The sequence below is a fragment of the Coenobita brevimanus genome, chromosome 57, assembly GCF_032717465.1.
Source record: "Coenobita brevimanus isolate Jiangsu-jjx chromosome 57, ASM3271746v2, whole genome shotgun sequence".
NCBI lineage: Eukaryota > Metazoa > Arthropoda > Malacostraca > Decapoda > Coenobitidae > Coenobita > Coenobita brevimanus.
In genome coordinates, this window is record NC_137010.1 from 32,426,597 (window position 1) to 32,442,968 (window position 16,372).

The 16,372-nt window shown below is 39.6% G+C and overlaps 1 protein-coding gene across 1 annotated transcript in view; it reads left to right on the forward strand.

Annotated features, from left to right (window-relative positions):
• LOC145402134 (cGMP-inhibited 3',5'-cyclic phosphodiesterase 3A-like) overlaps positions 1-8,147 on the forward strand; it is a 162,101-nt gene extending 153,954 nt beyond the window's left edge. The window contains exons 13-14 of the mRNA XM_080274251.1: positions 571-858; positions 7,536-8,147. Coding sequence (XP_080130377.1) covers positions 571-858; positions 7,536-7,559 — 312 coding nt within the window. The 3' untranslated portion in view covers positions 7,560-8,147. The remainder of the gene's footprint in view (positions 1-570; positions 859-7,535) is intronic.
• Positions 8,148-16,372: the final 8,225 nt, after the last annotated feature.

Below are 16,372 nucleotides of genomic sequence, written 5' to 3' on the forward strand. Positions count from 1 at the left end.
CACAGCCATTCAGCGACACGAAATAAAATTACGAGATAGGATAAGAATGTGACCAGCCATATTCCTAACCAATGCACTACGTTGTCATTTACAAAAACTCCGGCTGCCACCAGACCAAATCATTCGACACAGGAAGGATGTCTAGTTGTTTTGCGGTTAATGAACGCTGTATTTAACCTTTCCAGTTCGGAAAGTCCCCCTTTAAAACAACAAAATCATCTGTAGATTACAGAATACAATACAGAAGCCGCCACTATGTTAAAAAATTTCCCTTCATCGTTGCTGGGGTGTGCAATTCTCCATAACAATAACGTATTTTTTTTTTACTTTGTTTAAGTTACCAGTAGAAGGTTACCAATAAATCATAGTTTACCTTATGGGACTTTTTTTTTTTTTTTCAAACTGAAGATATTTGCTACAGCCTTCACGAACCCCTTCATTACCGGAAGTCTTTCCTAAGCTAAGTAAAATCGTCTTCCTGTAGCAACAAAATAAAAAAACAGATGTCCCCGTAGTGAAGAGCTTAAGAATACGGTCACATAACCTTCCCCTCCCCCCACCGACTTGTAGGAGGAACAGAGACTGGCTGAAGAGGACGAGGATGATGGCGACAACTCGAGCGAGGACGACGACGAGAAATTGGTCCCTGAGAGAGTGGAGTACGGGGGAGAAGGTGCAGGGGAGGGGGAGGGAAGGGGTGCCTCTCCCCCTGACGCCCCCACTGGCACGGCGCCCCCTCCTGCTCTTGGGTACCCGGGGGGCGCCATGGTGCTGCCCCTCAACGGCGACGAGCCCATGGAACCCATAGAGGAGGAGCGAACACCCGCATCTGTCTCTTCCTCCCGCAGCTTCTCCTTCGTTAGTATATTTGTCACGATACATAACCTATCCCACCCCAAAGTCCAGTGAATACACTCTGATCTGCCCTGCCCTCCCCAACCCTACTATCCAAAACGCACACAGCCCTATTATGGTGCACTAAACTTTACTTAACATAACCTACATAAAAATACATCACTCCACATACCCTACCCTGCCCTACACTACTTAAAACCCACAATGCCCTGCATGTACCGTATGTAAAATTAGCCGTCACTTACCCCAACTCCTCTACCCCATCCGCACACAGCCCCACATACACTGCAGTATCACCCCGCATACACTGCAGTTTCACCCCACATAACCAACACGCTCATATCCTCATATATACAGTATGACGCACACATAATGTATCTGTACCCTATATTAAACTATAAGGACATATCCAAACCCATCATCATCATCATCTTTTGCTTCACCCACATGGGGTGAGTCAAAATTCTTGGACTTTCTTTGGACATACATAATTTACAGCCTTTTCTTAGCATACAAGCAACATTTATGCAAAGACATATCGTAAACTCCACGCCCTGAAGACACTTACAGGCACTACTTTTGGACAACAGAAAGAATCTCTGAAAAAAGTTTACAAGCAGTTCGTTAGAGCAACCATATACTATGCTGGTTCAAGCTGGAACCCAGCCTCAACCAACACAAATATGGATCAGCTGCAAAAAACAAAAAAACAAAACTTTAGGAATATTAACAAGAGGCGCCAAAACCATAAACATCATTTACATCAAGAAACAAAATACTTTCAATCAAAATCATATGAATATGAAAAGGAATATAGTTCACTGCTTCAGCTCAATATCCATCCCGCCTTTGTAACTTCATACTGCATCATCGTCGTCCGTAGAAAAATACCTGTACATACCCGATACCACCAAAGCCAACCAAAAATTCAGCCAAACAGCATTCTTCAAGAACCACCACCGGACATACACCCCTCTTAAAGTACTCGTACCGTACCCAGAGACACGAGCACTCCTAACCAGACTGCGATGCAGCCACCACCCTCCCTGCTGCAATACCAGACAAAATACAACTCACAAACAATTCACTCTGGTCACACAGCAATGCAGCCCCCACATCACAACACACTTATTCACCACATGCACCACACTATCACGACACAGAGAGTCTTCAACACCTCAACATGACCTGTGGGAGCGCCCAGCAGAAGTCGCCGATTTCCTGCAGTGCACTGGGTTCACAAAGAGATGTGCTTGAGGCTGCAGCAACAACAACAACAACAACAGCACGGGGTGGGGATACTTAGAGCAATGCCTTGCTTTTTTCATATATTTTGGGACATAAATCAGAGAATATAGTACCAGTTCCTTCCCTCCATCAAGCGTTTGAACCATACATGTTGGAACACCACATCCCGACATCTTTTTGTTCATATTATTGTATTCACAGTCATACATGCATACACAAACATACAAAATTGTTGTAATCAATCATACATGCAACAAGGCACACTTGTCCATGTCCAAATATTACACATCATTCAGAGCAAGGCTGTTACCACCACCACCACCAACAACAACAACAACAACGAGTACTGAGTACACTCACAAATTTCGCTTTTCAAAAAAAAAATTCCTAAACATTTTGTCTAGTAGTTATTTGTAGTATGAAATTATGAACTGAGTGCACACTGGGCTATTTTCTCCACCAGTTCTGAAAAAAAGCACCAGGTATCTGTCCAATGCGAAGTCTAACGAGATGTATCTTTTTTTAGTCTTTTGCCTGACGCTGCATTCTGTGAGGAGTGGCCCAAACTGTAAGATCTAGAGACAAAATTCCTATTCAGGGTCGGTCCCTCCTCCCAAGACACGCCTTCCTCACTTTTACTGTATGCTTCATATGATTTTAATTTTTCACACAAATAAGGGATGCATTGCGGTGGCTTTGAATACCAGACGCATGGGAGAACGAAAGACGAACATACAATGTAAAGAAGGAAAGTTGACAGGGGAAGATTAGGAAGGACTAGGAGAAGGTGGAAGGATGAAGGGGTACATGGTTTGGAGCAACAGGAAGTGATGGGAGAGAGAAGTGAAGCAAAAGGGAGACTGAGAGGAAGAAGACCGAAGAGAAAGTGGAAGGATGGAGTACTGTACGTGAAGGACTGACGCAATGCCACCAGAGTCATTGGAGGGAGCAGACTGTAGCACCAGTGGAACAGAGCGGTACTCCTAAGATGGATGGAAAGCTGCTGACAGGGAGAGCTGGAGCTCCTGTTTCATCAGCCCTAGGGACTACCTTCTGACCATCCCCCTTTGTGGAACTTTTCAGTGTTTCAGTAACTGAGAGTACGCCAACATACTCTCCAATACAACTTCCTCTAACTGTTAACATCAAACTACATGCACATTACACACCAAACTTCCTATTCTAAATTCAGTAACAATGGTATCTCAACGCTCAGCCTCAGAGTCCTGGGGAGGGGGGGACCATCAGAGCCCCCAGCATCCGCTCCTCTCCCGATGACGGCCAAGTGAGAACCATGGAACCACTGTCTGACTCACTCCATGTTCATTTCTGCAACATTCGTGGCCATTCCTCTAATTTTCTCTGCTGAACACCATCTCTCTTCCTCTAAACCTCATCTTCTCTTCCTCACTGAGACTCAGCTGTCTAAGGTGACTGATGGCAGACCCTTCTCTGTTTCCTCCTACTTTCTCTATAGGCCTACTCACTTTAAAGTCAATAGTGGCTGTTGTGTATACGTAAGCAATCAATATAGCTTGCTCTCGTTCTCCTGAATTTGAATCTTCTGAATTCTCTAAACCCTGGCTTCGGCTATCCTGTCATTCTCTGACTAAATATACCTGCACTGGGTACCTATCCCCTAATTCTACTGATTATGAAAAATTCTTTGACAGTTTTACTTCTCTGATGGAAAACATTCTACCAATTTCTCCATGTTCTGAAATCTCCATTCTAGGATATTTCAATGTTCACCACCACATTTGGCTCTCCTCTTTTTTCACTGATCCACCTGGCGAACAAGCCTACATCTTTTCTATCCTTAATGACCTAGAGCAGCTTGTACAGTACCCTACTCGTTTCCCAAACCGCCTTGGAAAGAGTTCCAACATACTTGACCTCTTCCTTGCAACTAATCCTTCTACTTATGCTGTTAATCTTTTTCCTCCATTGGGCTCCTCCGATCACAACATTATCACCTTAACCTGTCCTATTACTCCAGTAAGGCCTGTAGACCCTCCCATGACGCGGCAGCTGTGGTACTCTAGAGCTGCTGACTGGGAGATCCTCAGGCGGCACTTTGATTTTCCCTGGATTGCTTCCATGGCTGCGAGTGAGAAATATCTGAGTGTGCCTCGCACATTACGAATGCCTAGCACATTACGAAGTTTATTCTCCCGGGCCTGGAATTACACATTCCTTTCTCTTAAACTGTGAAAAAAAAAAAAAAAAAAAAAAAAAAAAAAAAACTTGATTTACTCACGCTTGTTCTAATGCTGTCCGCAACAAGGAGAAGGCCTACAAAGGTGCCAGAACCATCCCACTCCTGAATCATATCTCTTTTACGCCTCTGCTCAGAACCATGCTAAGTCTGTTTTTCGCTCTGCTAAGAATAATCTCATTCATACTAAATGCTCTGAATTCTCTGGCTCAAATAATTCTTCCCACTCCTTCTGGAACCTCGCTAAAAAACCTTTCTAACTACTTTATTTCATCATCCTTCCCTCTTCTTTTCCACTCTGATGGCTCTGTAGCTGTTTCTTCTACCGAAAAAAGCAGAACTCTTTCCTCAGACTTTCTCCCCTAATTACACCTTAGACGATTCCGGTGCAGTTCCTCCATCACTTACCCCCTCTGACTTCCTCATGACTGACATTAAAATTTCTTCAACTGATGTACTTTCTGCCAACACTGGCTTCAGTACTGACAAGGCATATAGGCCTGATAAGGTCCCTCCTGTTGTCCTCAAGAACTGTGCTTCTATGCATACACCCTGCCTAGGTACACTCTTTTGCCTTTGTCAACTTGTACCTTTCCTTCTTGCTGGAAGTATGCCCTCATGCAGGCTGTCCCAAAGAAGGGTGACCATTCCCAGCCCTCTAACTATCGCCCATACAGATTTAACATCCTGTATTTCCAAAGTTTTTGGATCCAGCCTGAACAACAACAACAACAAATTAAAGCACCTTTCCTATCATAACCTTTCTGATGGTCAGAATGGGTTTTGCCAGGGACGCCCCACTGGTGATCTTCTCACCTTCCTTTCAGACTCCTGGTCATCCTCCTTTTGGGACTTTGGCAGTAGTTTTACCACTGCACTTGACATCTCAAAGGCTTTGAATCGAGTTCGGCATAAATCTTTAATTTCCAAACTGCCCTCTTTCAGTTTCTATTCTTCTCTCTGTGCCTTCATCTCCAGCTTCCTTTCTGGTCATTCTATAGCTGCTTTCATAGAGGGTCACCGTTCTTCTCCTAGAGCTATTAGTAGCGGTGTTCATCAGGATTCTGTCCTATCACCAACTCTCTTCCTTCTAAGCATCAGTGACCTTCTAAACTATAGGTCTAACTTTATCCACTCCCTCGCTAATGATCCCACCATTCACCTTTCCATTCACCTCACTGCATCCATCTCTGCAATTATATACTTTAGCAAACAAGGGGATGAGGCTAAAGCACACCTAATGTCTGACTTGGCCCATATTTTTGACTAGGGTAAGAGTGTTCTTGTTGTTTTCAATGCATCAAAAACTCAGTTCTTACATTTTTTCACCTATCAAAATCTTCCTCAGGAGTATCCTTTAATTTTTAACAATATTCAACTCAATCCTGCATAATCCCTGAACGTACTTTGGGTTTAGGTCTCTTGGGATTTGTCTTGAAAATAACATATTACCTCTCTTGTAAAATCTGCTTCCAAGAGATTAGGCATGCTAAACCGACTCTGTGCCTATTTACCCCTGCACGGTTGTTGACTTTAAACAAGGTCTTCTGCGCCCCTGTGTGGGGAGGCTCCCCACATACAGCTCTTCTCAACAAGGAGGAGTCAAAGGCTTTTCGTCTTATTAACTCTCCTCCTCTTACTGGCCCCCTTCAACCTTTCTCTTCGCCTCACTGTCACATCTTTACCTCTTTTCTATTGCTACTTCAATGGTCACTGCTCCTCTGAATTGTCAGCTTGCATCCCTCCACCACTATGGCAGGCGCATAGCACCCATTTAACAGCAAACTCTCATCCCTCTTCTGTCCAGTTCTCTAATGCAAGGTTTAACCATTACTCCCAGCCCTCCATACACAACAGGTCAACTCTGGATCTGTCTTTCTCTGTCTGTATTTTCTACTGCCTATGATTTACTGTCTTTTAAATGCAGTGTGTCCAGGCATCTCGAAATGTACAAGTACTGAAATTGGCTTTGTTATCCTTTTTCTTTTTTCTTTTTTTTTGAATGGAACAATTTTGCTGGCGGCTGGCCTTTGGTTCCTTCGCCTTTGCATACTAAAAACCCTACCCCTAAAATATACTGTAATATGATAGCCTAGACTTGGATCCCTACACCTAAAAAAAAAAAAAAAAAAAAAAAAAAAAAGGATTGAAGGTCGTATGCGTAGAACCTGAATAGCGAAGGGGAAGGTAAGCCATATTCGTCTGTACTCAGTGTGATTAGCCTGCATGCCCCATAACAGAGTGCAGCCAGCGGAGAGAGTGAGAAGCTGGGCATATTCAATATACATCAGGTATTTGCCATCTTCGTAATTTCAGGTTCTGCACATACGGCCCTGATTGATACCTACTTCAATTGGTCCTCTCTCACCTGAATCTAACTTCTATTTTTTTTTTTACCTGTCACTTCCTTACCTTAATCTGTTACTTCCTTACTTCAACTGTTACTCTCATCTGAATCTAACTGCTATTTTTTTACCTTAATCTGTCACTTCCTTACCTTAATCTAACTGTTACTTCCTTACCTTGATCTAGACACTACTTTCTTACCTAATTCTAGCCGTTACTTTCTTACCTTAATCCAGCTCTATTACCTCAAACCTGTTACTCTGCTGCTTTAACCTAACTGTTACGGTACTTTATTTGTTACTTTCTCATCTTAATGTAACTGCTACTTTTTCGCCTTAATGTAACTGCTTCTTTCCCACCTTAATCTATCTGATACTTTCTCGCTTTACTCCGTTACTCTCTCACCTTCATCTACCTGCTACTTTATCACCTAAATGTTACTTTCTCATCTCAATCTAACTGCTCTTTCTCAGCTTAATCTAACTGTTACTTTCTTGTTTAAATCCAACTGTTACTTCCCTGTGATGTGATAGGAAGCGTTAGGAGAAACACACTGAGGTGGTTTGGCCATGTGGAGTGGATTGAGAGCGAGAGACTGACGAAGAGAGTGCATGTGAGTGAGCTGGAGGGGGGGAGAGCAAGAGGGAGGCCAAGGATGAGATGGAGGGATGGAGTGGAGAGGTATATGAGAGAGGGGTGTGTGTGTGTGGTAGGAGCAGGGCAGTAAAATGGCGGGGGACAGGGCGACATGGAGGCGATTTGTTTGTGGCCACCCCTTAAAGGACTAAGGCGTCTGGCAATAGATAGATATATAGACAGAAAGACAGCTTCTCCTACTGTAATCTAACGCCAACCTTTTCTCCTTCAGGAAAAAGAAGATTCGAAACTTTGATGCCCGGCCTGTGTCATAGTGTGAAGGAAGCTGAGCGGCAAGAAAAGGAAGAAGAAAAAGAAAGATAGAAAATAGTGGATCAAGACGGAAGAAGAAATATAAAGGAGCAAGAAGGATGGGGCAGAAGACAGAGAGAGAAAAAAAAAAAAACAGCGGCAAGAAAAGAAAGAAAAAGAAAGAACGAAGATAGTGGAACAAGAGAGACAGAAGAAAAAATTAAGGTGTGAGAAAGAAGGGGCAGAAGAAAGAAAAACAAGCAATCACTGAAGCAGGCAAGAAAAGGAGAAAGCAACGAAGGAAGTAATGAAAACAATGACGAGGAAATGGAAACAGAAGGGTAAGAAAATCGCAAGTAAAAAGAAGAGGGAAAAAGAGTGTGAGGGGAACAGTAATGGCAAAGAATTGTGAAGAAAATGAAGAATATAGTTAGTGAAGAGCGAGAAAAAAAGGGAGAAAAAGGAAACGATATGATAAATGTGAAGCAGAAGAGGAAAAAAAATAGAAAAGTAATATGAAGTAAAATGGAAAACGGTGAAGAGGAAAAGAAAAGAGAAGGACGGGAAGAACGAAAAAAAATAATGAAACCAGAAAGGAAAAATGAAGAAAGAATAACTGAGGCAAAGAAATGAAAGTAAAGAGACAAGAAGGAAAGAAAGGAGATGCGTGTCAAGGAAGGAGGAAACACAGAAGCCCTGAAGAAAATAGAAGAATACAGATAAAAGAAGGTACAGAAAAAAGAAAAGCAAAGTGTTGAAAGCAAAAAAGCGCGAATGTAAAGCGAATGTGGGAAGAAAGATGCTACAGGAAACAAAAACGCCAGCAAGAAAGAAGTGAAGGAAGTAATGATGAATTCCGAAATAAATCACATAAGATATAAGGAAAAGACAGCAGATGGGAAGGAAGGGGATACTGAAAATAAAATATATAAAGAAAAGGTTACAACATAAAAAAAAAAAAAAAAAGATAACTGGTGAGGAAAAACTGATACAGCCACAAAATGGAAAAATAAAAGTTAAAAAGAAAAGGTAAAAAGAATTAAATAAAGTGGAAAAGAAGTGCAAGTATGAAAATTCAGTTGATCAGAAGGATTCTTAATGCGAAACAATCGAAACGTAGCTACAGTAAAATCAGAGTGGAAGGCTGAGGGGTAACTAACTAGAGACAAATAGGCAAAGAAAACAAAATATTATCACTAGGCCAACCTTCTAAACTTATAAGCCAATTAATCCAAACAGGTATAAATTGCAAAAACCACCCAAAATTCATGACAGTTCAAAAAGCAAGGCACAGTTCCTCACACTTGACACAAGTTCAACAATCTACACAAAATTACCAACTTCAAACTAAAAAAGGCAACTTAATTTCAAAGTTTCTGTGACATAATATGATACTAAAGAAATCTAAAGCCAGTTCGAAAAAAAGTCTTCAATTTTATCTACAACATCCACACTACATCACAAACGTATACAATTTAAAAACTGACCACACCAAACAACTGCATACAATAATTCTCTTTATACCATGTCCAAGTATAAAAACTATTTCAATTAAATATCATAATGATTCCTATTATTCCTACATAATAATTAATGACAATAAGACTACATAACCAAACTCACTTTCATCCAGGTTATGGTCAGTTTTGCTTCATGCATGATCTTTTCAGGATCTATTTTTACCATTCCAATGGTTTATTTGCGATACACCTATGTGACAGTATGTCATTTGTCAGAATTAATATATCTCATTAATAACAGCTTCAGATATCCAACAACAAATGATCAAGTCAGTGTTGCACTTCACATATGAGAACTCTTTCCATTATTCAAAACCTTCAAATAATCCAGACTTCCTTAATGACTGCAATGTGTTGAATGTCCATAAGTAACCAAATCATTTTGTCAATACAAAGCTTGAATTTTTTGGTTCTATTCACTCTACCGGTGTGAAGGTGTAATGCACTCACTACAGGACTTAAATTTCTTCATATATTTACCTAGCAAAATAGCTTCACATATCGAAAACTTTAAATGTCCAGAATCCTCAATTAACTAAGTATGCCTAAAGTCATATTATCTTACCTAAATACTCAGTCAAAAACTTCAAATAACCACAATCCATAATCAAGCCAGTGTTGTAATGTCCAACATCTCTACATTCAGTCTATCAGAAGCTTCAAAGGTTCGGAATCCTGTCTCGACGTCAGTTCGAAACCCTTACAACCCCAAGGTGCCGATCCGCCATAATGCATTTAATCTATAAGTGACTGACTCTTGCCCCTCTCCTTCCCTACCACTGAAGATATTTTTGTATAGGGTTCGGAATCCTCTGACAAGTGTTCAGCTTCAATGGTTCTCTGTCTGTAGCCTATGGAAACTCTAGCTGTTCACTTCTCCCATGACCTTTTTAGATTATATATTAATACTTGCAGTGATTTTTCTGGACTGGATGGAAAAATCTGGGGTTTCAGACACTCCAGTTTCCTGATGAACTGAAATAAAATACTCAGATCCCTTCCAGTGGAGACAGTGACTCTGATGGTGAAGATATAAAGTGACTTATTGTGACTCTACGTACCGTGAGTCACTGAACGCTTGGGCTTGCCTACCCAGTGTGAGTCAATGTACAGAGATTATTTGTGAGAACCTCCAGATTAAATATATATATTATTATATTTTATGTGTGTGTGTGTGTATGTGGCTCGGGGAAAGTTAAGACGTAGTGACAACTGTAATATGACTGTGTTAATCTTTCAGGTCCCACCATAGTGACATTTTTATAGTGTTTATGTTGGCATGAAAATCCGTGGGAATATAAATGCTTTGAAATACCATTGAATTATTGCAAGTTACAACGTGGAAGCTAAAAAACACTTTCAAATTTACACAAAATTAATCATGTTTTCAGTTTGTAAAATTTTAAATCCAAAATCCTTAACTCAATTATCTGAAATATGTACTCTGACTAAATTGGAAAATCATGGTGGAAGGTAATAATTTCCAATTAATTTCTGAATGTGACTATAAACAGAAAACTGGACCAAAATGAATAATTATGAAAACGCCAGTGAAACGTCCATTACACACTAAGCCAAAGATAATAAAAAAAAAAAAAAGTGAAAGAGGAACCGCCAAATCCTTCATCAATCCTAAAATTCATACACCACGAATATTCAAAACACCAAAAAACCCAACACCAAAAAACCCAACAAACCAAAAATCGACAGCAACAACAAAAACGAAAAATTCAATACACCATGAAACCTAAATACATATGAGGCAGGCTGAGTAGCAGTGACAACAGCCCTAAAACCGTTTCTAATCAAACCTAAGTATTGGAAGCTTTCTATACTTTCTTCATAACAGTCCATTGGCAGCAAAAAAAAAAAAAAAAAAAAAAAAAACAAAAAAAAAGATGGTCAATGTAATATACACCTATGAAAACTTCGATTCCTCCAAAATATCAAGTGTCTGACTGAAAGGTCACTGCTGTTCTAAATGTCTAGCATTCATCACACCGAGAATCGCAAATAAATACATAACACACTGGAAATCCGCACCCAAAACTTCATATATATATATATATATATATATATATATATATATATATATATATATATATATATATATATATATATATATATAAACCCGGTAAATATATATAAAAACAAGACACCTAAATAACCCTTAAAAAAATGCAACAAGAAATAATAATTTCCAAAAAATGAAACATGTCAAAAACCCACACCAAAAAGTACCCAGTCCTTAAAAAAGATACCAAACAATCACTATGCCAGTAATCAACAGAACTAAAATCCAATACACCGAAGTATACTGCCAAGGCAAAAATACACAACAAAAACTGACAATGACAAAAATAACACAGAACCAAACACAGCAGAACGCAAATTAATAATAATAATAATAATAATAATAATGGTGTTGGTGGTGGTTTCTTTGCAATTTACACTAAAAAAAAAATTATAATGGTGTTTTTTCACAATTTACATATAAAAAGTCCCTTAATGGTGTGAGATCTTGCAAAGAGTCGCTTTTACGTTGTCATTAGTTCTTTCGTTATATGGATAATATTAATGTGATCTTCCAGCCTGTTATCCACGTGTGATTGAGAGAGGAAGAGCAAAGGGAAGAAGAGAACGAAACGTGTAGAAGGTAAAGCCAAAACATAAAGTTAAGAGGGAACAAATAGAGGAAAAGAAGCAAAAGACGGGAGGAATAGTGAGCAAAGAAAGACTAGAAAGAACAGGAGGAGGAAAGAGGGAAGGGAGATGGAGGAGGAGAACGAAGGGGGAGGCTGAAAGAAGGAAGGGAATAGGGAAAGGGGGGAAAGAAACATATGGAAGAAATACGTAGGGAAATCCAGCAGAAGAAATGAGCAGTGGGGAAAAAAAGTAAAAGAGGAAGATAATTTATATATGAATAAAAACAACAGTCATAACTCTAATGAAAGGGAAAACAGGCTCCAGAAGGACACTCAATGGGTGAAAGACGTGAGAGAAATAAGTAGAACATTGAACACAGAGACGGTAGAGACCATGAGTGCGAAAAGAGATATGATATGGAATGATTCGATCGTGATTTGAGATGGGTGTGAGAATAACAGAATGACACGAAAAGGACAAAAAGAAAGAGGGAACGGGGAGGGTGAAACAGCAGAGATTAGTGTGCCAAAAAGAGACAGGGGTGAAATAGGTTTAGATGCGATAGAGACTCAGAGATGACGGAAGGGAAAGGGTAACAGAATGAGACAACTGTGAAACTGGAGTGCCAAAGGGGGACAAGTGCAAGAGAGATGACACAAAAAGAGAGAGGATAACAGAATGAGACAGACAACAGGAAGTCATTAGACAGATAGAGACTAGTGTGCCAAAGAGACAAGAGATAATGCATGACTGAGACACGTGATAACAGAAGGACAGGCAGACATAAGAGACGAAAATATAGGCCTAAAAGAAAAATATAAAAAGAATATCGTACACTGAGAGACTAAGATGTCGTAGCAAAATAAAAATAAAAACTAGGATTTTTTTTTTAATGGATAGCCTAACAGAGAGATAAAATGGCGACAGTTACCATAAGACAAAAACCTGAATAAAAACAAATGCCGGAATGTGGAAAGTTTACAGGGAAGAAAGGAGAAAATTAAGCAGAAAGAGCTTAAGGTACCAAAAGACGACAAATGCTAGAACAGCAAGAAAACGGCACGATAACAAGTACCAGAAAATAAAAAGAAAACAGAGAAGACAGACCAGGAGAGCATAATAATAATAATAATAATAATAATAATAATAATAATAATAATAATAATAATGACAAAACAATAAAGCAGGGAGATTTTAGGTGCTACAGGAAGATAAAAATGACAAAACAGAAAAAGGAAATTACAGAATTCTGGCAGGACAGATAGAAGAGAGGAGAGAAAACACAAAAATCTGTAACAATAAGAAAATGACAAAGAATTCAGGTGCCAAAGCAAACCAAAGGACTAAAGAGTACAAAAGACCCCTAACTCACTGTAGCCTCTAGTCAAAAGTCTACACACGGTGGGTGTAACAGTTCCTTTATTAAAACACTAAGGTCTCTTAAATTACTTTCGTCAGTCCAGGATGTTTTTTTTTCTTGCCATCTTCAGACGATTATATTAATCTTGGGATACACTTTTCGAAATGTAGAAGTTATATACCGTACAGCCTTCTCTGTCCTTTTCAATTTCAGGGGCCTTTCGTAAGGTGAATAAAAATATTTAGTCGGTGGCAAGGATGAAAAAAAAAAAAATCATAATAATTATATTCATCGGAAGAGTTCGAAAATGGTACACCTGATTACGGGCTTCACTCATCCCACTTGAACCCCTTCTGTATGGTCACGTCTTTTTACTTTTTCTCAGTCTTCTTACCTCTAGATTATTTTTTTCACCTTGGGGGAAACTTCATACAGCGAACTGGTTAATGAAGGCTATTTCTAACCCTAACAATTCCAAAATGTCTCTCTTAAAACGAATACCGTACAACTCTGGTGGTGACGTAACTAGAAGAGAATGTCATCGTAGGGTAGGGTTACTAAAGAAATGATCATGCGACACTTTATAATATACCTGGTATTTGTAATGACCTGCAGCCAACTGGAGGACACGCACGCACACGCAGACACTCTCATTCTATCTATCTATTTCACTTCAAGTCTTGACAAAACATGCAACTAATACTCACAGAAACAAACCCAAGATCATGTCAGTACTTTGTAAAATAAACGCGAGTTATTTAAGAAAGGCCAATATAATAAAGGAAGTTATTGCACCCACCCAGAGAGACAAAAAATGAACCTGAATCGCATGAGAAACGTACTGGGTAAAACGTTTTTATACCCGAAAGAAACTAGATAAAAACCTAAACAAACCCATCTCAATCCCACGTGGACAGGCATTAAACCAGATTAACAACAAAACCTTCCCTACATCACTGTACTGACGCGTGTACTTCCCTCCCTCGGCTGTGTTTTGTGTACATTTGGGCACAAGGAGAGACCGTACAGAGACCGCGGGAGGGTCAGCTGTCAGGGCATCAGCTGATCTCCACGTGGTCGGCACATCAGCTGATCGATGTAAACAAAGACATTTAGCTCTCATCCTCAGCCCGTCTGCGTCACAATCATTCAACAAAGCCTTTTATTTGTGCCAAGATAACTGAAAATTTTTTCAAACTAACTCTATATAGCTATCTTCCACTCCCTTTTTTCTTACCCATTTGTTGTCATCCATCTACACTTACCACTCAGGTGATAATTCATTCATTCTCTCTCTCTCTCTCTCTCTCTCTCTCTCTCTCTCTCTCTCTCTCCTACTGAACTTTTCTAATAGCTAATATTAAACAATGTCACCTTTTAAGTGTCAAACAAATTATAAAAAATCTAATAAAAATAAAAACGATAATGATGGAGAGAGAGAATATTTATTAATAACAGAAATAATGCTAGTACCTTTTTTGAGCCAAGTAATATGGAGAAATGAATTAACTTTATATTTTGAAAAGTAGTGATACTATATGGCATATTTGTGTGTGGTGTGTGTTTAAGAATATATCAGGACTTGCCTACCTACCTACAGTCCTGCCTACCTACCTTACCTACCATCCTACCTACATACCTACCTACTTCCTACAGCCCTACTTACCACCTACCAACCTGTCTAGCCTACCTACCTACCACTCATCCTCCCTCAATATTATACTTTTTCTACCTTCCTAGTCCTACCGGTACTTATTTTACCTAACTCTACAAACTAACTTACCTTTAGTCCACCTCACCTACCTATCTACACTCCTACTAAACCTACCTGTCTACGTACTTTCTTACAAATATACCATCCTACCTACCTACCTACCTCGGCTACACTTGCCTTGCCTTCCTTGTCTACTAACCGCAAACCTGACTATATGACAGTACAATTTTATTCAACTACTCACTGACCAACCAACATATCTACCTACAGAACTTGCTTACCTACCTACAAACTTATGAACAATTTATCAGTTATAGCATCCCTACTTAGCTATCATCGTTACCTACCTACCTACCTACAGTACCTATCTACCTACCTATCTGTTTACCACCATTTAAACTAACTCACTATTGCATTCTCCAGCCAAACTTATCTACGTACCTACCTAACTAGCTATATATATCTTTCTACCTCTATACCTACTTACTCTTCTGTTTTTTCTCCTTTTCCCTTCCTCATTCACGACTCTGATCCTTTCTTTCTTCCTTCTTTCCTTTCAGCCATATTCCTTCCTTTCTTCCCTTTCTTCCTTTCCTTCTCTCCCTCCATCTTCCTAATTTCTTGTAGCCCTCTCCCTCCTCTATCCTCTCTCCTTCCTTACACCCTCTTTTTCCTCCCTCTTTTCTTACCGTCGTCTTCTCTCCCTTCTTTCTTCCTTCCCTACCTTGTTTCCCCAGCCACATTCCTTATTCCTTTCCTTCCCTCCCTCTCTACCTATTCCTCCCCTCCATCCTTTCTTAACCTCCTTCCTTTTCACCCCGACTTTTTTCCTTCCCTTCCATCTTTCTTCCTTCCCTTTCTTATATGCTTCTCCCCCCCCCCTTTTCTCTCCTTCCTGTCTTCTCACATTTCACCCATCTTTTCTTCCTTCCTTCCTTCCTTCCTTCCTTCATTCCCTCCCTGTGTAGGTGTCATGTAATAAAAATGAGAAACTGGAGTCTGTTGTTTGTTTTCATCCGCAATCTCTGTCTTCACATTGTTTACATCCATTTTTGTTTAGTGTTTACTTTCATTGTATCTGTGTATATGTTAGAAGGCTTAAATCTAACATCTTTTTTTTTATATTTACTGTTTACATCCGTCATTTTTTCTCAGTAATGCTTATATCCACCAATCTGTTTCAATTTTCACTGTTTACATACGGTACGCCGCCTCTGCTTGCATCCACTGTTTAGATCCATTATTGTTGCCTAAAGCATCTTTGTTTCGGTCATTTAAATCAACCAGCAATGTTTACACCTATCAACTTTGTTTGTATTTGCTGTGTTTACATATTTGTGTTCTCTGTTTACGTCTTTATTACCATTAGCCCTGTTTGTTTACGCCTGTCAATTTTGGTAAATACTCGCCGTTTACACCGCCCTGTTTGTTTACACCATTCACGACTGTTTATTCATTACGAGACGTCTCTCCAAACCTGAATAAAATCACCCTGCGGTAGCAACATTAAAACTAGGGAGGATGTTATATTGCTGAACTGGTTATTAGATACTGTGTTTAATTCATACACTGCGAAG